The 26,095-nt window shown below is 41.4% G+C and overlaps 1 protein-coding gene across 1 annotated transcript in view; it reads left to right on the forward strand.

Moving 5' to 3' along the window:
• The window catches only part of dnai1.2 (dynein, axonemal, intermediate chain 1, paralog 2), a gene marked incomplete at both ends in the record, with an annotated part of 45,339 nt that extends 22,173 nt beyond the window's left edge, over positions 1-23,166 (forward strand). Inside the window, 3 exons of the mRNA XM_084173052.1 lie at positions 2,361-2,460; positions 9,154-9,339; positions 23,065-23,166. Of these exons, the coding sequence (XP_084029178.1) occupies positions 2,361-2,460; positions 9,154-9,339; positions 23,065-23,166 (388 nt within the window). The remainder of the gene's footprint in view (positions 1-2,360; positions 2,461-9,153; positions 9,340-23,064) is intronic.
• Positions 23,167-26,095: the final 2,929 nt, after the last annotated feature.

Genomic DNA, 26,095 nt, shown 5'->3' on the forward strand with positions numbered 1-26,095 from the left:
CTCATTCACAATTTGACAAGCACTTGATAATGCCTTGAATTTCACGGCAGCATCCCCTTTGTGGCCGTAATGCACCCCCAAAAAATCCATGCCTTTTGGGGCCTAGAGTGCTGCGTTGTGCCCTTCTCCCTGAGTGCTGTGCAATCCGAAGCGCCTCTCACTCACATGGTTCTCTGTCACGTGATCGGGTCTTTCTCACAGGCTACAAGTGAAGACAGACACATCGGGGATGCAACTGTGCGCGTCCTTATCCAATTCCGAGGTGCATATTGAAGATATTGGAAGAACTGTCCACATTTACTTTTCGTCAGCCAACAAGATGAGGCCTAACGAACAGCAAAAGCACTAGCCTATGTCAATCTACTATCCCCCATAGTACAAAAGTCGACCTATTCTATTCTGTGCGAGAAATCAATATTCCAAACATAGTCTGGGACAGTTGTGGGATGCGATAGATCCCAAATTAATACAACCACTAGCATCAAAATATTTTTTTTTACACAATGTGGCTGCCGCAACAGATCAGAACATTTAGCTTAAAATGTTGATCAACTATTGGGCTATTTCTTCACATAAGCACAGCAATGCGCACATGGCAGTAGGCTATAAGCGCAAATGTTCCATTAGCGGGAAAACACCATTATCAAAAGTGACCGCAAATGCGATTATGCATATAATGCTTTTATTATAAAGGTGCATTTTTATGGTGAAAATTATCTTCCCCAAACTTGAAACTCACGCGCTGCTTATGTATGCCAGTTATGTTCTAAACCCCTTGTAAAGTGGATTAATGTGCTTAATTTTAAGAAGTTATTTGGCCACTAGTTGTGATAGAAACCTTATCAAAACATATAGGCCTATGGGCTAGGCTACATGAGGTGTGCGACTATGATTCGAAAAAGTCGAGAAGAAAAAGGCAGTTCTTATGCTGGGCATCATTCACAAATGATAATATATAATTCACATGTGATAGACTAATATTGTCACCCATCAGACTATTCTTGATTTAATCTTGTCTTTACATATACTAAATAATATATGTATGAAATTTGTTTTGATTTAGAATGGACCATTAGCATGCACCTGTCTTGAAACGGGGCAGCTGGAAAAAATACATGTCATCTATGCACTTAAATAGCGAATGGAGGACGCTTTTCCTGTGGTTCATTTTCATGCCAGCCAGGTAGGCTATACTCCTGTTGTAAAGATAAACAATGTGCTTAATTTTAGGAAAGTTGAGAAATAAATATAGCAGGCCTAGTCTATTGAAAGCTGATGGGATCCTCCTCTTTTTAGTAGAGGCCATCACTCTGTTTTCTCACGCAATTGCATATCCTATAGAAATGTTGCGCAACATGAGCTCATGGGCTCTCATTAAGTGTTTGATTAGATTTTCGATTACATTTGCATTGACGTCAGAGTGATTAGAGGGACAATAGAGTGCTGAGTACCAGGCAGTTAGCAAGTTTGGTAGGCTACTAATGACCATCAGCAGCATCAGAGCTTGGAGAAGCTTAATTACCGTGACTGAACGGTCATGTGGAATTTGACTGCCTTTATGACTCGTGACCGCCGGTGTGGCAGTAATACGGTCACCGCAACAGCCCTACTCATGAGTATGAGTGTGTCTTCATTTAATGAGGAATCACTCCAAAGATATGGCATTGACCAGGTTCTATTTTTCTCATGCCTTTAGCTCTACTTGTCTGCCTGACTGCCTGCCTGCACCTCAAAAGACTGAGGACAAACATTTAAAACCATTGTATTCTTCCTACAGTTCACAAAGCAGTCTCACTATTGGGAGCAATAACAGTCATTGTGCAGGTCTCCTTCCGTTTTATATTCCATTCTTTCCTTTTCTATGCCAGCACCTTTGATGAGATACTGCTGTTCACACACTTTCTAACTTATCATCCTGGATCCCATTCCCCGCTCTGCCTCATCTCTCTAGACCCTTAAGAACTCACAGGAGGAAATAACATGCATTATAATACACTGACAGGGAGGAAATTATATTTTTGGTGGGATAAGAGGAGGGCGCAGGTTGCATTTACTCATCGGCTCGACCCAATGGAGTCTATGTAGCGTGAAGAGGCGCTATTGATTTTAATTTTCAAGTCCTCTCTTGGGAAGAGTAATGTCTGTCTTCGTCCTTTTTACTCTTTACTCTCTAACTTTTTACTTGCACTTATGATGAACAAGTACTGTGACCTGCTCTTACAAGAGTTTAGAGAAGGTCTATGATGTCTTGTTTTTCTACTATCTTTAAGGTAAATAGCTTAATCTTGACTTTATAGTATTAGTATTTGTATCCATTACAGAGTCCTTATACTTCAGTGTCCCTGTCCATGTCTCTGCAGGACCCCAATGTTCACCTTTGACCTGAACGCCTCTGTGGGAGATGTTGCATGGTCTCCTTACTCCTCCACTGTCTTCGCTGCAGTCACCACTGATGGCAAGGTATGTAACCAGTTAGAGGCAGAGAGACCAAGGCATGTCCTCTCACTCCAAAAGTTGTTTTTATGAAACTCCATAAAGGCCATTGTAGTCAAAACGTTATTTAAATTTAACTAGCACAAGCTTAAATAACTTTTTTGAGGAGCAGCAAACGGTGAATGGACATTACTGTCTGTGTCACGCCCTGGCTCTGGGGACTCTTGTATGTTGAGCCAGGGTGTTAGTTTCTTTGTGTAGTGTCTATGTTTCGTTTTCTATGTTCTGTTCTAGGTTATGTGGTTCTATGTTGGCCGGGGTGGTTCTCAATCAGAGGCAACGAGAATCAGCTGTTGCTTGTTGTCTCTGATTGGGAACCATACTTAGGCAGCCTGTTGTGCACTTGTGTTTTGTGGGATCTTGTTCCGTGTAGGTTTGTTTATGACCGAGGACTTCACGTATCGTTTTGTTATTTTGTAATCATTGTTTAAGTACTCATTAAAAAAGATGTACGCATATCACGCTGCGCCTTGGTCCACTCATTATGACGATCGTGACAGTCTGTCTGTGTCTATTCAGAAAATATGTTTAAAACAATGACTCTCATATGGCTAAGAGGTAAAAAACAACTTATATTATAAGGGTATCCCCTACTGAAGACGTGGTCTGCATCAAAAATAAATAAATCAATAAGCATTGCCAATGCAGGTTTGATGGAGTCCGTCCCAGAGTCATTTGTACTACAGCACTCTCCAAGTATTTTGTTCTGTTTATCTCAGTGTCTGTTGTTAGCGTGCCAGCCAGCTGTTGTCTGTCTACTGATGTGATTGGTCTTCAGTGGTTTGGCCGGTCGGTTGATGCAGGAGTAGCTGTGGAGGCTGTCGTCTGTCTGGCCTGCCTGGGAATTCATCACATTCTCCTGTCTCTCTGTCTCTCTCTCTCTGTCTGTCTCTCTGTCTCTCTCTCTGTCTCTCTCTCTGTCTCTCTCTCTGTCTCTCTCTGTCTGTCTGTCTGTCTGTCTGTGTCTCTCTCTATGTCTGTCTGTCTGTCTGTCTGTCTGTCTGTCTGTCTGTCTGTCTCTCTTTTGCCTGTTATGTCATGTGAAATTAAGGAAATGAGTGCTGATGAACAATGTGACGAAGCGCTATGAACCATCTGCTCTGTCACTTTGTCTGCAAACAGACAGACTGGAAAACTCTGCAGCGTGCATGGTGTTTGATATGGCTGAAAACTGAGTCCTGCACTCCAGGGCTTTGGGCCTCCCCAGTCCCCCACAGACAGGGAATGATATGGTTAACTTATAAAGACAGTCAAAAGGATGCAATAGCCTACATACAGTCATTAAAACTCATTTTTCAACCACTCCACAAATGTCTTGTTAACAAACTATAGTTTTGGCAAGTCTGTTGTGTCATACACAAAGTAGATGTCCTAAGTAATTTTTCCAACAATTGTTTACAGACAGATTATTTCACTTATAATTCATTGTATCACAATTCCAGTGGGTCAGAAGTTTACATACACTAAGTTGACTGTGCCTTTAAACAGCTTGGAAAATTCCAGAAAATGATGTCATGGCTTTAGAAGCTTCTGATAGGTTCATTTACATCATTTGAGTCAATTGGAGGTGTACCTGTGGATGTATTTCAAGGCCTACCTTCAAACTCAGTGCCTCTTTGCTTGACATCATGGGAAAATCAAAAGAAATCAGCCAAGACTTCAGAAAAAGAATTGTAGACCTCCACAAGTTCGGTTCATCCTTGGGAGCAATTTTCAAACGCCTGAAGGTACCACGTTCATCTGTACAAACAAAAGTACGCAAGTATAAACACCATGGGACCACGCAGCCGTCATACCACTCAGGAAGGAGACGCGTTCTGTCTCCTAGAAATGAACGTACTTTGGTGCGAAAAGTGCAAATCAATCCCAGAACAACAGCAAAGGACCTTGTGAAGATGCTGGAGGAAACAGGTACAAAAGTATCTACAGTAAAACAAGTCCTATATCGACATAACTTGAATGGCCGCTCAGCAAGGTAGAAGCCACTGCTTCAAAACCGCCATAAAAAAGCCAGACTACGGTTTGCAACTGCACATGGGGACAAAGAGCATACTTTTTGGAGAAATGTCCTCTGGTCTGATGAAACAAAAATATAACTGTTTGGCCATAATGACCATCGTTATGTTTGGAGGAAAAGGGGGGCCTTGCAAACCAAAGAACACCATCCCAACCGTGAAGCACGGGGGTGGCAGCATCATGCTGTGGGGGTGCTTTGCTGCAGGAGGGACTGGTGCACTTCACAAAATAGACGGCATCATGAGGAAGGAAAATTATGTGGATATATTGAAGCAACATCTCAAGACATCAGTCAAGAAGTTAAAGCTTGGTTGCAAATGGCTCTTCCAAATGGACAATGACCCCAAGCATACTTCCAAAGTTGTTGCAAAATGGCTTAAGAACAACAAAGTCAAGGTATTGGAGTGGCCATCACAAAGCCCTGACCTCAATCCTATAGAAAATATGTGGGCAGAACTGAAAAAGCGTGTGCGAGCAAGGAGGCCTACAAACCTGACTCAGTTACCCAACTTATTGTGGGAAGCTTGTGGAAGGCTACCCAAAACGTTTGACCCAAGTTAAACAATTTAAAGGCAATGCTACCAAATACTAATTGCGTGTATGTAAACTTCTGACCCACTGGGAATGTGATGAAAGAAATTAAAGCTGAAATAAATCATTCTCTCTACTATTATTCTGACATTTCACATTCTTAAAATAAAGTGGTGATCCTAACTGACCTAAGACAGGGAATTTTTACTAGGATTAAATGTCAGGAATTGTGAAAAACTGAGTTTAAATGTATTTGGCTAAGGTGTATGTAAACTTCCGACTTCAACTGTACCTGTATGTGCAACAACAAAAAATCTGGACTAATTCACAAAACATTTATCCAGTAAATACTAAACACAAACACAACAGTAGCCTCAATGATGGCAAATAATTACTGAAATCCAGTTACCTCAACATTTGCTGGATAAATATTTACCTTAGAAATGGAATAGGCCATATTCACGTAACCAAAGAGAAACCTTCCATTAACTCTACCTTTATCTCATTCTCAACAATGCCAAATGAAATACACTAGCAGCCATAAAAACACAATTATTATTGAAAGGAATTACACTAATTGATATTCTCTAGACTCAACTAGAAAGAAGAATAAATACTTCCCAATTGTATCATATTACCATTTATTTACCTGATTTGGATCTAATCCAGTTTCTAGCTGCTAGAAAACTTTGTATGGCATAGCCTACATTTTGTTTTTCAAGCAGTTCCACAGCAACATGAGTTTCTAAGCAGACAGACTGTCATAATACAACCATTCATTTTTTTGTCCTATACAGTACCACTTTCACAGCATTTCAAAGCATTATAAGGCTGCGTTGAGACAATGACTTATCAATTACCCAAGCCCAGCTCATTTAATCCCTACCATTGTGTCGCTGAGTTGTCATAATGCTTCAACAAATGTACATTATCCCAGGGGCGTTGGAAGACACAATGTAAGTAACCTAATTTATGTCCCTCTTACTACCCTGAATGCCTCTGCTGATCCTACAGCTATTGTATGCAGTAATCATATGCTTATGAACCAGAGATATACTGTTAGCACTGAGGTGGTGTGCCCAAGCAGGAAGTCCACTGTGTGCAGGTCACCCTGCACTAACATAAATAACTAGAGCATTTCTACCTCTGCTAAGCTTCCCAGTAAAGCAAGAAAAACATTGAAGCATCCCAGAAAAGTGTTAAAAATAGCCCACGTTAACATTTGTAGCTTAAGAAACAAGGTTCATGAAATCAATAATATGCTAGTAACAGATGACATTCATATTCTGACAATCTCTGAAACTCACTTAGATAATACCTTTGATGATACAGTGGTAGCAATACATGGTAATATGATCTGCAGTAAATACAGAAATGTCAAAGGTGGAGGTGTGGCTGTTTATATTCAGAACCACATTCCTGTAAAGCTTAGAGAGGATCTCATGTTAAATACTGTTGATGTAATATGGCTACAGGTTCATCTGCCTCACCTAAAGCCCATTTTAGTGGGAAACTGCAATAGACCACCAAGTGCTAACAGTCAGTATCTGGATAACGTGTGAAATGCTTGATAATGTTTGTGATTTAAATATTGACTGGCTTTCATCAGGCTGCCCACTCAAGAGAAAGCTTCAAACTGTAACTAGTGCCTGCAACCTGGTTCAGGTTATCAATCAACCTACCAGGGTAGTTACACACAGCACATGAATGAAATCATCAACATGTATTGATCACGTCTTTACTAATGCTGCAGAAATGTGTTTGAAAGCAGGATCCAAATCCATCGGATGTAGTGATCACAATATAGTAGCCATATCTAAGTTCCAAAGGCTGGGCCTAATAAGAAGTCATACAATACGTTTTGTAGCGATTCCTATGTTGTTGATGTAAAGAATGTTTGTTGGTCCGTGTTGTGTAATGAGGAGCAACCAGATGCTGCACTTGACACATTTATGAAATTGCTTATCCCAGTTACTAATAAGCATGCACCCATTAAGAAAATGACTGTATAAACTGTTAAATCCCTGTGGATTGATGAGGAATTGAAAATTGTATGGTTGAGAGGGATGGGGCAAAATAAATGGCAAATAGGTCTGGCTGTACAACCGATTGGCAAAAAGAAATCATGTGACTAAACTGAATAAAAAGAAAAATAAACTACGCTATGAAACAAAGATAAATTGCATAAAGAATGATAGTATAAAGCTTTGGAGCACCTTAAATGAAATTTTGGGCAAAAACGCAAACTCCGCTCCATCATTCATTGAATCAGATGGCTCATTCATCACAAAATCCACTGATATTGCCAACTACTTTAATTATTTTTTCATTGGCAAGATTAGCAAATTTAGACATGATATGCCAGCAACAAATGCTGACACTACACATCCAAGTATATCTGACCAAATTATGAAAGACAAGCATTGTAAATTCCGTAAAGTAAGTGTGGAAGAGGTGAAAAAAGTGTTGTTGTCTATCAACAATGACAAGCCACCGGGGTCTGACAACTTGGATGGAAAATTACTGAGGATAATAGCGGATGATATTGCCACTCCTATTTGCCATATCTTCAATTTAAGCCTACTAGAAAGTGTGTGCCCTCAGGCCTGGAGGGAAGCAACAGTTATTCCCCTACTTAAGGATAGTAAAGCCCCCTTTACTGGCTCAAATAGCCGATCAATCATCCTGTTACCAATCCTTTGTAAACGTTTGGAAAAAATGGTGTTTGACCAGATACAATGCTATTTTACAGTAAACAAATTGACAACAGACTTTCAGCACGCTTATAGAGAAGGACATTCAACAAGCACAGCACTTACACAAATGTAGCTCAGTTGGTAGAGCATGGCGCTTGCAACGCCAGGGTTGTGGGTTCAATTCCCAACGGGGGGTCAGTATGAAAAAATTAAATAATTATGCACTCACTAACTGTAAGTCGCTCTGGATAAGAGCGTCTGCTAAATGACTAAAATGTAAATGATTGGCTGTTTTGTTAGACTTCAGGCTTTTGACATTATCGATCATAGTCTGTTGCTTGAAAAACATGTGTTATGGCTTTACACCCCCTGCTATATTGTGGATAAAGAGTTACCTGTCTTACAGAACACAGAGGGTGTTCTTTAATGGAAGCATCGGCAACAAAATCCAGGTAGAATCGGGAATTCCCCAGGGCAGCTGTCTAGGCCCCTTACTTTTTTCAATCTTTACTAACGACATGAGTAATGCCAGTGTGTCTATGTATGCAGATGACTCAACACTATACACATCAGCTACCACAGCGACTGAAATGACTGCAACACTTAACAAAGAGCTGCAGTTAGTTTCAGAATGGGTGGCAAGGAATAAGTTAGTCCTAAATATTTCAAAAACTAAAAGCATTGTATTTGGGGCAAATCATTCACTAAACCCTAAACCTCAACTAAATCTTGTAATGAATAATGTGGAAATTGAGCAAGTTGAGGATACTAAACTGCTTGGAGTAACCCTGGATTGTAAACTGTCATGGTCAAAACATATTGATACAACAGTAGCTAAGATGGGGAGAAGTCTGTCCATAATAAAGCACTGCTCTGCATTCTTAACAGCATTGTGTGTCCCCACAAGGTTAGCTGTACAAGACTGTGTGTGTGTGTGTGTGTTGGTTGACATGTATTTACTGATGAATGGACCAATCTGCAGCGACGCTAAATGTCAGGAGAGGCAAGCGTTTCCTGTCAGGGTTGTTTAAATAAGGAGACATGTGCACACACACACACACACACTCTCAGTGTTGCGCAAACACTGGTACGAACACCAGATGGTCCGAGTTGCATCCCCACTGAGAATCTCTCTCTCTCTCTTGCCTTGCTGAATTGGTTTGTCACTCAGGTTACCAGCTGGAGTAGATGAGGATGGAACAACATGCTCAACTCAATTTAGAGAATACCTCATATATTTTTGTATAAAAAAACAGTATGAGTCAGCTTTCACACTCATTCCACAAGGCAGCAGGTTCAAACCTGTTTCTCCATCATCCCACATTGTATTGCTTTTCAGGTTTGACCAAATGACTCCCCTTGCATTTGTATGAGATAATATCCCTAACTTTCTATATATCTTTTGTTCTTTTCTCAGGTTCACATATTTGACCTTAGCATCAACAAATATGAGGCCATCTGCCAGCAGCCGGTGGTGGCCAAGAAAAAGACTAAGCTAACTCACATTGAGTTTAACCCTGTCTACCCCATCATCATCGTGGGAGACGACCGAGGCTATGTCACCAGCCTCAAGCTCTCGCCTAACCTGCGCAAAAAACCCAAGGTAAGAGCCTAAAGAGCCCAGCAGCGCTGGAGCTGTAACAGCAACTCTTAGCATGGTCATTAGGTATGTTCAAAAGTAGCCATTCTGTGTTGGAATGGTGTGAGCGTACCCCAACAACAGAATGGAGTAGGTGTGTACCGGTCATTAAAAACATTGATGCAAGTAAACCGATGATTGACCAGCTCATCATCCATGAGGAAATAGCAGGCATTTTTAAAAACAGTTTGAGATATTGAGATACAAGTTTGAGGATTTTGAAGTGTTTTTTCTCTCATTTATGCTTTGGCCACAAATGCAAGTATAGGATGAGTCAATAACATTATTTGGGTATGAGTTAACAGAATATTAACTTTTAAAAGTGAGATTTTCACTGGACAGTTAGTTTAACACTCAAGCACTAGTTTACCAACGAGACTCTTATTTGTTGAGTCAACAGCAAACCATGGCACACTATTGCCTATATTAGTATTTTTGACCAAAAGTAGTGCAGTATATATGGGAATAGGGTACCATTTCGGATGCACATAGATCTTTAGACCCATTTTCCGAAAGACAAGCTAGCTCACAGTGCTACTGATGATTAAAAAACGATTAGATGAGCAGTACTCTAATGATGAGCAGTAGTTCAGTGTTTACTGATTTGAACAAAGCGAGATGAGAGTTTTTGCCCCCTTGGAAAGAAGAAGATGCAGTTTCTTCACTTCCTGACGACGTGACCTCACTGGGCCGGCCATCGATCGGGGACTACATTGTTCATTGCCAGCCGCGGAGGAGCTTATTGAAAGTATCAATCAATTATACATTTACAGTTGAAGTCGGAATTTTACATACACCTTAGCCAAATACATTTAAACTCAGTTTTTCACAATTCCTGACATTTAATCCTAGTAAAAATTCCTGTCTTAGGTCAGTTAGGATCAGCACTTTATTTTAAGAATGTGAAATGTCAGAATAATAGTAGAGAGAGTGATTTATTTCAGCTTTTATTTCTTTCATCACATTCCCAGTGGGTCAGAAGTTTACATACACTCAATTAGTATTTGGTAGCATTGCCTTTAAATTGTTTAACTTGGGTCAAACGTTTCGGGTAGCCTTCCACAAGCTTCCCACAATAATTTGGGTGAATTTTGGCCCATTCCTCCTGACAGAGCTGGTGTAACTGACTCAGGTTTGTAGGCCTCCTTGCTCGCACACGCTTTTTCAGTTCTGCCCACAAATTTTCTGTAGGATTGAGGTCGGGCTTTGTGATGGCCACTCCAATACCTTGACTTTGTTGTCCTTAAGCCATTTTGCCACAACTTTGGAAGTGTGCTTGGGGTCATTGTCCATTTGGAAGACCCATTTGCGACCAAGCTTTAACTGCCTGACTGATGTCTTGAGATGTTGCTTCAATATATCCACATAATTTTCCTTCCTCATGATGCCATCTATTTTGTGAAGTGCACCAGTCCCTCCTGCAGCAAAGCACCCCCACAGCATGATGCTGCCACCCCCGTCCTTCACGGTTGGGATGGTGTTCTTCGGCTTGCAAGCAACCCCCTTTTTCCTCCAAACATGGTCATTATGGCCAAACAGTTATATTTTTGTTTCATCAGACCAGAGGACATTTCTCCAAAAAGTATGATATTTGTCCCCATGTGCAGTTGCAAACCGTAGTCTGGCTTTTTTATGGCGGTTTTGGAGCAGTGGCTCCTTCCTTGCTGAGCGGCCTTTCTGGTTATGTCGATATAGGACTCGTTTTACTGTGGATATAGATACTTTTGTACCTGTTTCCTCCAGCATCTTCACAAGGTCCTTTGCTTCTGGGATTGATTTGCACTTTTCGCACCAAAGTACGTTCATCTCTAGGAGACAGAACGCGTCTCCTTCCTGAGCGGTATGACGGCTGCGTGGTCCCATGGTGTTTATACTTGCATACTATTGTTTGTACAGATGAACATGGTACCTTCAGGTGTTTGGAAATTGCTCCCAAGGATGAACCAGACTTGTAGAGGTCTACAATTTATTTTCTGAGGTCTTGGCTGATTTCTTTTGATTTTCCCATGATGTCAAGCAAAGAGGCACTGATTTTGAAGGTAGGCCTTGAAATACATCCACAGGTACACCTCCAATTGACTCAAATTATGTAAATGAACCTATCAGAAGCTTCTAAAGCCATGACATCATTTTCTGGAATTTTCCAAGCTGTTTAAAGGCACAGTCAACTTAGTGTATGTAAACTTCTGACCCACTGGAATTGTGATACAATGAATTATAAGTGAAATAATCTGTCTGTAAACAATTGTTGGAAAAATTACTTGTGTCATGCACAAAGTAGATGTCCTAACCGACTTGCCAAAACTATAGTTTGTTAACAAGAAATTTGTGGAGTGGTTGAAAAACAAGTTTTAATGACTCCAACCTAAGTTTATGTAAACTTCCGACTGTATGTGAGCTGGCCCCTGTCACATGCGTTTCTCATGAAGGATAAACCTAATTTATATGTTGGTGTGTCTAGCTGCCACAAAACACCATTGATTGAATGCCTTTGTGCATTTGTTTATTTTCACCTCTATTAAGATGCTCAAGCAAAAATGGATTGAGTGATAATTTATCCAATATTTTATGGTAGATATCCGTTTGATGGTAGGGATTTCGGTCTGTATGGTGCTCTTGTACATTTTTATACTCTCCGTATTAATTATTTGATAGTTGACTCCTAGCAACTGAGTCAGGCCATGTCTTTTCCAGTCACTTATCATGTCATGTCATGCTGACCCATCAACAATGCTCCGAAAGACAAGCAGAGTATACTAAATGGCAAATCACATTTCAGTGGGTGCACGGTTATCGTTACAAAAATGATGAAAGATGATTCACTTCCTTTGTAGCTTAAAATGACTACATTCTGCTAGTGTCATTGGTGTACTACTTGTACATTCTGTGCTTTCATTTGAGTGGGGAAACTTTGCTATTCACCTGTGGCTGTATCCACTCTAGATGTGTATCTGGTCTTTGCATTATTCATAAAGGTCTGTTGTTGTTCTACAAAGCTGGGAACAGATCAAATGATTCATCATCATCAATGCCCTCACCCAACGCATAATGCTCTACTACTCTCCTCTACTTCTTTTTTTTTTTTTATATACTTTGTTTATTGAATTTTCAGTACCAGCATTTAGTAAATAATTGCACTTGAAAGTTATTTGGTATGAATATGGAACAACAATTTGAAGACAACGATACAGCAAAACATGGAGAGACAGACATGAAAGAAAAAATAGACATTAAGTACATAAATAAGATTAAAAAAATAAAAATAAAAAAAATAAAAAGGAAAAATATCTGTTTTGATCCAGTTGTTATAGGTCAGCTAGCACAGTTATTACCGTCCTTAACATCCGAGATGTCGTATATGCACATACCAGGCTTCTTACATCACCAATATATAAATATACATCACTCTGGAACTGCAGGGAAATGTATTCTTTTAACATAAGAAAAGAAGGGAGCCCACTTTGCATAAAATTTGTCTACAGACCCATTGAGTGTCTGTTTTATTTTCTCCAACTTTATGCAATTCAAAATAGATTTAATCCAAAGAGCATGAGAAGGGGCTGCAGAGGATTTCCATCTAAGTAAAATTAATCGTCTCGCTAACAACGTGACAAAGGCAATTACATCCTTATTCATTTTGGTCAATTGTATTGTGGGTAAGGAAACTCCAAATAATGCAATGAGAGGGTCTGGCTCGATCTGTGTGCCACTTAATTCTGAGAGTGTGTTAAAGATGTCTTTCCAGAAACCAACAAGAGATGGGCAGCACCAAAACATGTGCACATGATTAGCAGGGGACTGGTTACATCGAACACAATTAGGGTTCACATCCTTGTAAATTTTTGATAGTCTTGCTTTGGTCCAGTGGGCCCTATGAATGAGTTTGCATTGGATGAGGCCGTGTCGAGCGCAAATAGAAGAGCTATGTACCCTTTTGAGTGCCCCTTCCCATAGTTCATCAGATATTTCCTCACCCAGTTCCTCCTCCCAAGAGGATTTGATATTGTTTAATGAGATGGCTTGTAGTGAGCAAATTTGACTATAGATTATTGACAATGTGCCTTTCTGATTAGGAAGTGGGGTGAGAAATGTGTCGAACTGTGTTCCACTAGAAAGGTTGGGGAATCCTGGATCTATGCTGCGGATGTAACTCCGGACTTGTAAGAACCTAAAAAAATGATGTCTGGGGAGACCAAATTTAGCTGATAGTTGTTGAAACGTACTAAATGTATTGTTAGTATACAGATCTCTGAATCTTTTAATACCGAGATTAGACCATGTTGAGAAAGCACCATCAATCATAGATGGGGGAAAAGCTGGGTTTGAGGCTACCGGAGCCAAGGAAGAGGTTGTTTGAAACCCAAAGTGGCGCCTAAATTGATTCCAGATCTTCAATGTTGTTTTGACACATGTATTATTGGTGAAGGAGGAGTAAGGGCCTGTAATAGAGGAGTGAGCGAGGGAAGACAGTGATGCCGGTGTAGACGAGGCAGCCTCCATCTCCAGCCAAGTTGGGGGTGGGAATATTACTCTGCTCTGCAACCAGTACTGAATGATCCTAAGGTTAGCGGCCCAATAATAGAATCTGAAATCTGGTAGAGCTAGACCGCCGTCTGGTTTGGGCCTCTGCAAGAGCTGTTTTCGCATCCTAGGAGGCTTTTTGTCCCATATAAAGGGTAGAATTAGGCCGTCGATCTTTTTGAAAAATGTATTGGGTAGAAATATTGGAAGGCACTGATAGAGGTATAAGAATTTAGGGAGAGTATTCATTTTAATAGAGTTAATTCTAGCAACTAAGGAGAGGTGTAGCAAAGACCACCGTTCCAAATCGTCCTTAGTGCGGGTTAAGAGAGGAGCAAAGTTGGCTTGAAAAAGGTTTTCAAACCTAATTGTGACATGTACCCCGAGATAAATAAAACTACTGTGTGCTATTTTAAATGGCAAGTTATGTAAAGGGGATTTTTTTGCAGCCATGTTAAGTGGCATCAATTCACTTTTACTGAGATTTAGTTTATACCCTGATATGTGACCGAAGGATGCGAAAGTGGCAAGGGCAGCAGGGACAGAGACAGAAAGATTGGATGTGTATATTAATAAATCATCTGCATATAAAGACAGTTTGTGTTCGTGCCCGTATCTGACTATGCCTTTGATGAGGGGGTTGGAGCGAAGTGCTATTGCAAGTGGCTCTATGGCGAGGGCAAACAGTAAGGGACTTAAAGGGCAACCCTGACGTGTCGATCTTTGCAAAGGGAAGCGATCTGATTGAGTGTTATTAGTCCTGACAGAGGCTTGGGGGGATGAGTACAGAAGTTTTATCCAGGTCATGAATTTGGAGCCAAAGCCAAATTTATTTAGAGTGTAAAAAAGGTATTTCCATTCCACCCGATCAAACGCTTTCTCCGCGTCCAGGGATATAATGGCTTCAGAGGTATTGTCGACAGAAGGATTGTATATAATATTAAATAATCTTCGGAGATTGAAGAATGAGTGTCTATTTTTTATAAATCCTGTTTGATCCGGAGAGATAATTGATGGGAGGACTGTTTCTAGCCGCGTTGCCAGAATTTTGGCTAGAATTTTATAGTCCACATTTAGCAGGCTAATTGGACGGTATGATGCACAGTCAAGAGGGTCTTTGTTTTTTTAAAGAATAACACAAATGGTTGCTTGAGTGAGAGTATGTGGGAGAGCACCATTTACAAATGCATCATTGTACATTTCAATTAGAATAGGGGCTATTTTGGTGATAAACTTTTTATAAAACTCTGTCGGGTAGCCATCAGGCCCTGGGCTTCTCCCAGATTGAAGGGATTTGACAGCGTTAGACAGTTCTTCAACAGTGATCGGCTGCTCTAATTTTTTTACCAAATCCCGGCCGACCGAAGGCACAGATAGTGAGTGGAAGAAATTATCCAATTCCAGTGTATCCGCTTTACTTTCAGAGGTATATAGAGACTGGTAAAATCTCTTGAACTCCTCATTGATCCCCCCAGGATCTAATGATATCCCAGATGATGTACGAATTTTTGTAATCTGAGATGATGATGATTGTTGACGTAACTTGTGAGCTAGTAATTTACTGGCTTTCTCTCCTTGTTCATAGTAAGTGCTCCTAGACTTGACAAGCATTTCAGTAACCTGGTCTGTTAATAGTGTGTCAAATTCTGCTTGCAGAGTTAAACGTTCCTTATAAATATCCGGGGATGGTGAAACGGCATAAATGTCATCTAATTGGGCAATACAGCGTGTTAGCATAGATAACCTATTCCTTTTCAATTTGTTCTCATGTGCGGTGTAGGAGATAATTTCACCTCTGATATAAGCTTTCAAAGTTTCCCAGAGAGTAGACGCAGAGATGTTTGGGGTTCTATTTGTAATCATGAAAAAGTCGATTTGACTCAAAACAAAATTGACAAAGTGTTCATTACTGAGCAGTTGAGTTTTTAGTCGCCAAGGCGGTCGCTGATTGTCAACATTTTGAAAAGCTACTTCCATAGTAACAGGGGCGTGGTCAGATACAACAATTGGGTTATATGAACATGAAGTTATGGAGTGGAGGAGCCGGTCATCAACAAGGAAGTAGTCTATGCGCGTAAAAGTGTGGTGAACCGATGAGAAAAAAGAGTATGCTTTCCCAGCTGGATTAACCATTCTCCAAGGATCTGAGACTGCGAATTCAGACATAAAGGTTCGAACAACTCTAGCTGAGGTTGATAGGGTGGTAGGTTTAGTGGAGGATCGATCCAATTGTGGGTCTAACCAACAGTTAAAGTCACCTCCTAAAATCAACATATGGGTGGACATATCTGGGAGTGTAGAGAAAACCGATTTGAAAAAATCACCATTGTCCCAATTAGGAGCATAGATATTAACAAGAAGAACCTTTGTATTGAGCAGCCTACCACTGACAATTATATATCTACCATGGGGATCTGCGATCACCTTAGAACATGTAAAAGGTACCGATCTGTGAAGTAAAATAGCCACCCCTCTCGCCTTACTCTGAAATGAGGAATGGAACACCTGACCCACCCATCTGTACCTAAGACTTGAGTGTTGTGATACCTTCAGATGAGTTTCTTGGAGAAAGATGATGTGAGCTTTCAAATGATGAAGATGGTGTAGCACCTTACTACGTTTAACTGGGTTATTTATGCCCCTGCAGTTCCAAGTAAGAAAATTAAAGCCATTCCCTCCAGCAGTATGGGCTACACTAGGCTGAGTCATATCTTAAGAGAGAGAGAGGATGTGTAAAGGACAAGGTACAATGTAAACTGAAGATCTTAGTTGAACCTAAAAGCGCAAATGTAAAAAACAAAGACAAACGAAGAGGCACAAAAAACATATACAAACTATATACAAATAGAGCGTGAACAAACCCTTCCCTCACACCCGCCCTTGCCGAAGCATCTCCCCAAATGAGATGCAAGCAAAACCCTAAATACGAAGAAAGTTTAGAGCTAAGCATGATAACTCTTACTCTGTGCTACCTAAGATTAGTGACCATTTAACTAGAGTAAGCCAAACATGAATAGAATGGTCCCCAATAGAGTCTAAGGAAAACTATCCTCGATTAAGAGAGGTTTAACCTCGACGCAGATGGTAAATGATCAGACTGAAACAGCCATGCAGACCCCCAGATATTGGCATTAGAGGCGGCAAGCCTGGGCTGGAAATAAAGAGATAAAGAAGAGAATGACATTCATATGTCGATGAACCCAGCAGAGATGGCTTCGTTAGTCACCCATTCGGCCTGCTAACTAGCCTGCTAGGAAGACCAGCTAGCCAACCATTTGTTACAAACCATGCGGTACAACAGCCGCTTTCACGTTCTTGTTGATGAAATCTGCCGCTATAGCCGGGTCCTCGAATCTGTGCATGGAGCCGTCCGGTAAAGTCAGTCTCAAAACCGCAGGGTAGATGAGGCCGAACTTCACGCCCGGGCAGGTGTGTAGTTGGCGTTTCACAGCTCCAAAGCTAGCCCGCCTCTTAGCCACAGCTGTTGTGTAGTCCGCAAATATCGAGACTCTTTTACCCTTATGTAGAAGAGGGGATGCTTCTCCCGATCTTCTCAGTATGTCGTTGCGGACGTGAAAGAAATGCACCCTGATGACAAATGGTCGTGGGGGTTCTCCATCCCTGGGTCGGCTACGCAGAGTGCGGTGAGCCCGGTCTAGCAGTGGCTTCTCCTCTAGCCCGAGCAGCTCCTGAAGTAGCTGGGCCATGTACTCCGTGGGTCTTGGGCCCTCCACTCCCTCCGGTATTCCCAGTAGACGAATGTTGTTCCTCCGCATTCTACTTTCCATATCTTCGCATCTATTATCGAGGAATGCCACCCTAGTTGTCAATGAGCCGACGTTAGCCTCTAGCTCGCTAATGCGAGTGCTGTGGTCTGTAGCCCCTCGCTCCAAATCCGATAAAGTCACCCCATGTGCGTCGAGCTTATTCTGTATACTCTCGATAGATTTTTTAAGCTCGTCTTTGATCGTTGATATCTCTGACCTGAGGTTGGTAGAGAGACAGTCAATTTTTCCGAAAATGTCGGCTTTGAGGGTGCCTATCACGGATTGTAGCATCTCCACAGTCAGTGTTTCCGTGGGGCCGGCATTGGTAGCGTTCGGTGGCGGGGGTGAGTCGGGAGAAGTTGCAGGCTTGTTGCGGCCTGCTCTTGCAGACTCTGTTTTTGGTCGGGTTGATGTCATTACGAATTTAAATTTATTAAACTTGAACTGAGTTGTTTATGGGTCTCTTCAGACGCCTGGGCAAACAGAAATGTATGCAGTTTTGCAAAGTTAAATATATAAATTTGGTCACTAACTCAGGAGCGATAGGGAGACGCGTGCTACATCCTTGGCTTCCAACAGCGCCCCCCTACTCTCCTCTACTTCTACTCTCTCCTCTAGGGCTCAACACACACACACACACACACACACACACACACACCTCTCTCTTCCCCTCCTCTCTTTACGCTAATTGCTTACACATAGGCCTTTGTACAATGCAAACAGTTGATTGAATCACGTGTATAGTATGTGTGGTTCAACATGGGACTACCGCTCTCTCTCCCCCACTCTGTCCAATTAGCTTCGGTTGCACACCGTGAAGTAGTTGTTTGTTTGTTCTTCTGTTTAATTGGATAATCAGTTTCTAAATTATCGTTGTATTGTGGTGAAAATATATATTCTCCCCTTCAGTTCTTGTTCCCTCTTGAGGGCTGTACTGGAGAACATCGGGTTAGGGTCCGGGCAATTCACGGAGCAAAACCAATTTGACACGGAGCCTTCAGCTGTTCCCATCTCATTAGTCACACTCCCGTTGTACCCTCTGATAGTGGTGGCTAATGAGGTGTGGTGTTTATAATCACTGTGCTCTCAGTAACCACAGGCCAAGAGAAGAAGTCTTGGACATAAAGGACAACACGGACATCAGACGTCAAGTCACGCCATATTAATTACACTCATTTTGGAGGTTAGCAGCAGCTGTAATTCCGGTACACGTCAGAGCATTTAACAGTTGGACTCTGATGTTTCTCAGTGACTAAATTAATCATTCATGGGAATCGTTGGTGTTGATGAGACCTGAGCTCTAAACCAAGTTATATACAGTGGGGAAAAAAAGTATTTAGTCAGCCACCAATTGTGCAAGTTCTCCCACTTAAAAAGATGAGAGAGGCCTGTAATTTTCATCATAGGTACACGTCAACTATGACAGACAAATCGAGGAAAAAAAATCCAGAAAATCCCATTGTAGGATTTTTAATGAATTTATTTGCAAATTATGGTGGAAAATAAGTATTTGGTCACCTACAAACAAGCAAGATTTCTGGCTCTCACAGACCTGTAACTTCTTCTTTCAGAGGCTCCTCTGTCCTCCACTCGTTACCTGTATTAATGGCACTTGTTTGAACTTGTTATCAGTATAAAATACACCTGTCCACAACCTCAAACAGTCACACTCCAAACTTCACAATGGCCAAGACCAAAGAGCTGTCAAAGGACACCAAAAACAAAATTGTAGACCTGCACCAGGCTGGGAAGACTGAATCTGCAATAGGTAAGCAGCTTGGTTTGAAGAAATCAACTGTGGGAGCAATTATTAGGAAATGGAAGACATACAAGACCACTGATAATCTCCCTCGATCTGGGGCTCCACGCAAGATCTCACCACGTGGGGTCAAAATGATCACAAGAACGGTGAGCAAAAATCCCAGAACCACACGGGGGGACCTAGTGAATGACCTGCAGAGAGCTGGGACCAAAGTAACAAAGCCAACCATCAGTAACACACTACGCCGCCAGGGACTCAAATCCTGCAGTGCGAGACGTGTCCCCCTGCTTAAGCCAGTTCATGTCCAGGCCCGTCTGAAGTGCATTTGGATGATCCAGAAGAGGATTGGGAGAATGTCATATGGTCAGATGAAACCAAAATATAACTTTTTCGTAAAAACTCAACTCGTCATGTTTGGAGGACAAAGAATGCTGAGTTGCATCCAAAGAACACCATACCTACTGTGAAGCATGGGGTTGGAAACATCATGCTTTGGGGCTGTTTTTCTGCAAAGGGACCAGGACGACTGATCCGTGTAAAGGAAAGAATGAATGGGGCCATGTATTGTGAGATTTTGAGTGAAACCCTCCTTCCATCAGCAAGGGCATTGAAGATGAAACGTGGCTGGGTCTTTCAGCATGACAATGATCCCAAACACACCGCCCGGGCAACGAAGGAGTGGCTTCGTAAGAAGCATTTCAAGGTCCTGGAGTGGCCTAGCCAGTCTCCAGATCTCAACCCCATAGAAAATCTTTGGAGGGAGTTGAAAGTCTGTGTTGCCCAGCGACAGCCCCAAAACATCACTTTTCTAGAGGAGATCTGCATGGAGGAATGGGCCAAAATACCAGCAACAGTGTGTGAAAACCTTGTGAAGACTTACAGAAAACGTTTGACCTGTGTCATTGCCAACAAAGGGTATATAACAAAGTATTGAGAAACTTTTGTTATTGACCAAATACTTATTTTCCACCATCATATGCCAATAAATTCATTAAAAATCCTACAATGTGATTTTCTGGATTTTTTTTCCTCATTTTGTCTGTCATAGTTGACGTGTACCTATGATGAAAATTACAGGCCTCTCTCATCTTTTTAAGTGGGAGAACTTGCACAATTGGTGGCTGACTAAATACTTTTTTTCCCCACTGTAGTTGAGGGCAAACATTTCTCTGTCCAACTCCATTCCCAGCACAGCACCCTCCAGATGTTTATTTAGGAGCACTGTGACAACCAGCCTCTCCCCTCCTTCTCCCGTGGCTGTCCAGAGCCACTGACAGGGAATAAAGACTGCCCAGAACTCCATCTGTTGCCTCACGACACAGCAGAGCCATCTCCTCCTATGTCCACTGGCACACCAATGAACCTGTAATGTGTATTCAGAGGAGTTACCACCTTCACAACGTTGCAGATAGACATGCAATGTATAGCCTAGAGCTGACTCTAGTAAAGGTCACCCTGTAAAATACTACTTGAGTAAAAGTATTTGGTTTTCAATATACTTAAGTATCAAAACTAAAAGTATTAATCATTGCAAATTGCTTATATTAAGCAAACCAGACGGCACAATTTTCTTGTTTTTTATTTATTTACGGATTGCCAGGGGCACACTACAACACTCAGACATCATTTACAAACAAATAATTTGTGTTTAGTGAATCCGCCAGATCAGAGGCAGTAGGGATGACCAGGGATGTTCTCATGATAAGTGCTTGAATTGGACCATTTTCCTGTCCTGCTGAGCATTCAAAATGTAATGAGTACATTTGGGTGTCAGGAAAAATGTATGGAGTAAAAAGTACATTATTTTCTTTAGGAATGTAGTGAAGTAAAGATAAAAGTTGTCAAAAATATAAATATTAAAGTAAAGTACAGATACCCAAGGAAACTACTTAAGTAGTACATTAAAGTATTTTTACTTAAGTACTTTATACGACTGCGACTAGACATGATAATGAACTTATATTTTTAAATAATTTAACATTTTAACTATTATTCTTCAATCACAGTATTATTAGCAGCGCTATTTAGCGGATTTGGTTGATTTTGTGGTCTCAAACCAGTGAGCTTAACATTCTTCATCAAGAATATGGGCTAAATGGAATTATTGACAATGAAAAAAGTGGGACTGTTGTCATATAATGGGTACATTTACTATCAATATAGCATCAAAAATAGTTTTCCAGATTGCATTTTGGCAAAACAACGTGAACCAGTTTAGAACCACTGTTCTACAGTATTTCTATCGGAATGTCCTGTAACGTTGCACCCTCCTGAACGAGCCATTGATTTAGGAGCCTATGCGTTATATTAGTCTGCAATGCAGCACTGGGGTCTCATCTATATGCATAACCTCTCGGCATTGAGAGAAATCCTATTGAAATAGATAGGACAAGTGCCATGATTTCAAGATCTCTGTCCCATGCATGGCAACAAGATAAAGCGCCTTCTCTGTAAAAGCTTTCTAAACAAGGTTATGGTCAGCTATCAACTCACTGTACCACTGCCTAAATCAAGTCATCCACTACAGCAGGCTCATCATTATTTAGCAATTTTTTTCTTTAGCATTTTTACAACTTATATTTGTAGTCTGTGTGAATATTGCAGCGCTCTGTCACATAATTTCCATAGATTCAATATTAGACCATCATGTAAAACTGTGTAAAGTTCCCTACTGTGTAAAGATCCCTGTGCTGTAACACCGCAGCCCAGCCCTGTGTGCTTTGAGGATCCCTATGATATAGTATACTGCGGTGATGTTGTATGAGGGATGGAGCAGGCAGCAGGAACAGGAATGGGCTGGGTGGAGAAAGATGGATCTCACTCCACTACTTATCATCTCTGCCCATTCAGCTTTCTCTCTCTCTCCCGTACCTATCAGATATGATTAAATGTCTTAGACAGTGAGAGGGGGCATATTTAAACAGATATGGGAATATTTGAATAAATGCACCAATGAAGATACTATGTCCCACCTGTTCTCGCACTTCTACCTTGCAACCTCTGGAAAGAGCATTAGTCTTTTTAAAGAGTGTTATAACACTGTATGCATGAGATGTACCGCAATGCATATTTGATTGAATCTTATCCTTCCTTAGTCCTTACCAGTTAACAAGGTTGGGCAAGGACCGCTGAAAAGAACCAGCGCTTTCGAGCAAATAATCCAAAGGATGTTAATTCAATTAAAGTCCCACCCCGGGATACACAGTGTTCCGTCAGCCAGGTCGGTAACCATAGTGATGATCTCAGATAAGGGGGAGGTACTCGATGTCCTCCCTGGGAGAAATGATGGACCTCCATAACAGCATGTGAGAAGTGCCAGGTGGCCAAATTACCACCGGACACCATGTTGGACCGCTTCCTTTACCTCCTGTTGGCCACGTTTGAAGTCAACAATGAATGAGTGTTAACTGCCAATAGTGGCAGTTGCACTCTCTGCAAGTCTGCCTTTTTCTAATTTGTTAGTCTCCAGAAAGAAAAGCTTTTAATGGATTGCATTTCTTCAGGTCTTTTATCTTGTCTTTGTTTGACATCTATTTCTTCCCAGCTTGTGTTTTCACAGTGTATGTTTTTCTTCATTAAGGTCAAGTTGTTTCCCCTCCAGTATTTGACATATGTGTGTGCTAATGTGTCTCTCACCAGGAGAAGAAGGGTCAGGAGCTGCCCAAGGGGCCTGAGGTGGAGATCGCCAAGATGGAGAAGCTGCTGAGTTTACTGCGGGAGCCAGAAATCAGCAATGCTTAGAAACTATGACCACACCATGCAGGACTGCAGTCGCCCACTGTTTTACTACTGCACTCCAGTTATAAACCCACTACCATTCATGCCATATTACTACTGTCTTCTAAAGCTGCATACTATAAAGCCACCGTTCCTTCCCATGTTGAAGTACTGTGCTGTCTATTGAATCTGTGCTATCTAGCCTACTGTTTTTCTCACACTTGCACTGTGCACTATACTAAACATATACACAACTGTAAAGTAGTCTGTGTGCAACCAGCAAAGTCTCCTTTACCTGATGCAGCAAAACCACTCAAGCTTTGGGTTATATTTTTTTCGAAAACAGAGTAGTTCAGTTTGTTTGGAAATATTAATTAAAACTAATTATCATTCCAATGTCTGGCATGTCTTGTTATTTTTGTTGTGAAGGGGAAGAGATGCTATGTCCTCGCCAGAACAAGTCGCATAATAGGAGTTATAGGATTGCTCTCCCACTACAATGTGTGGGCTGTCATTGACACTGTACCAAAGGAGGTTAGTACTGAGAGGACCACATTTTAAGAGGACAAAGCGAGCAAAGCCTCTCAGCTCCTTACATAACACTTAGTATGCTTCGCTCACAGACCACTGCTATGTATGAGTGACCATGACACACACTCCACACAGCCTGCTGTTACCGCCAATACACACGCTTGTTTTTCTTCCCAAGAAAAATTTCTGAAATGAGAAGCATTTAGAAGATTCTGAGAAGTCCAGTCCAGTCCTCAGACACTCAACATTCTAGGCTCTTTGACTCCGCATTAATTAACATTTTGTTAAACCATGTGTCTTTGACCTCACTAGGTTGTGTGTGTGTGTGTGTGTACAACACATTCATGCCTGCATACCTTCATGCATGTCAGTTCCATCAGGGACCAGGAAGATCAAAACAGACTATATAAAAGTTGAGTTTATGACTTGTCTCTGAGACACATTTTTAACTGTTACAGGTTGTTTCATTCAGCTGCTGAAGTTCAGAGGAACAGTTAAACTTTGATCCTTGTAAGAGGGCCAGTGGGTGTTGTTTGCTTGACAGTTGACATGCAGTCAGAGACAATTTGTCTTCCGCTCCTTCCTCTACTAGCCAGTTGGCAAGACCGTACAAACAGATCTGGGATCAGTCTATTCCTCTACTATACAGTACCTCCCTGAGCCCTAAATATACGCTGTGGTGCTCACTCTCTCTCACTCTCTCCCAGTCAGGAGGTCAGCAAGTACTTGTGTTCGCTGCTCTGTTGCGGCTGCCCAGCGGGAACAGCCAGCACTGGTACCCTCTCCTGGCTGGAGGGCACCTTGCAGGCCTTGTAGAGGATGAGGAAGAGGAGGAGGAGGAGGATGGCCACCAGGGCATTGCAGGCGATGGCCACCACAGCTGCCGTCGACAGCCCCAGTCTCTCCCCGGACTCCATGACACAAACCAAACAGGAGCCAAGTCAACTGAAACGAGTCACCCGACACTAGAGTGGGCTCTCTTTAACGGTAGTCTCAGAGTAAGAGTATATGGTATGAATGTATTCAAATATCTGTGGGTGGGTAGACTGGCGCCAACTAGAATGATTCAAGATGTGAGGGCTCAGAGCTCTTGATGTGATACTTGTGCAGGACAGATGATGTCAGTATAATGTATTTTTTATATATATATAGTTCCTCGACTCAGGCTCCCCATCAAAAATGTAAGAACTGCTTTTAAGCTTTTAACTTGCTCCAATGTTTGGCTTCATCTTTGCTTTCATTCTTGTAATACTGAAGAACAACCTTTTAAATATTAATATATTAAAGTAAAGTATCAGTCCCAGAAAGTCTAAGCTTTCATTTTGGGGAATAATTGAAATTCAACCTCGATTTACTTGAACAAAAAATTCAATGTGTTCCAATGATACAGCACTGAATATTGGAGAAATGTTTGTATGTCCTATAATTCTCAAATCTCTCTATTTCCTCTGGAGTGAGTCTTCACCACAGCCCCTGCTTTGTCTCAGGGTCAATCAGGGCCCAGTCATCAGGACCCCAAGGGTCAAACCGCTGCAGCTGGCTCTCCATGATGATGATCCACAGTGATGTTGGTACATCCTGGATGTGTGTGAGGTGGACTGCTCTCCGCAGGTTGGCTACAACGGTTGGCTGTACAATGGTTGCCCTGCAACAGAAAACATTGAGAAATGTTAGGAGGGGAGAAAAAGCCTGTCAGAAAAAATATATATTTCAGCACTTTTGATGCACAAATGCTTCTCCCAGTCTGTTCATTGTAACCTTTAGACATTCCGTATTGCTTGTTTTGTCCCACTTACATGTAGAATCTGTTCCCTTATCTGTAAATTATCCACTCAGCAACTTTACATCACTGAGACACGCAGACATGCAACATGCTGATGTTCTGAATGCAGTTTATGAGTAGTGAAATTGTAAAGCTGCTCTTTTGCCGTTTGTTCCTAATTAACATTTGCATACCTATGCATTTTTATAAATGTTCTTGAAAAGCATCATCATGCATGTATGAGGGAACATTTGTTTACATAGAGGGCATCACAAATGGCACCATATTTCATATATAGTGCACTACTTTCCTATGGTCCCTGATCAAAAGTAATGCACTATAAAGGGGAATATGGTGCCATTTGGTACACAGGCATACTGTACATACAGTGCCTTGCAAAAGTATTCATCCCCCTTGGCATTTTTCCTATTTTGTTGCATTACAACCTGTAATTTAAATTGATTTTTATTTGGATTTCATGTAATGGACATACACAAAATAGTCCAAATTGGCGAAGTGAAATGAAAATAATAACAAATTAAATAACGGAAAAGTGGTGCGTGCATACAGTGGGGAAAAAAAGTATTTAGTCAGCCAACAATTGTGCAAGTTCTCCCACTTAAAAAGATGAGAGAGGCCTGTAATTTTCATCATAGGTAC

Source organism: Coregonus lavaretus (genome assembly GCF_964263955.1).
Source record: "Coregonus lavaretus genome assembly, chromosome: 12".
Taxonomy (NCBI): domain Eukaryota; kingdom Metazoa; phylum Chordata; class Actinopteri; order Salmoniformes; family Salmonidae; genus Coregonus; species Coregonus lavaretus.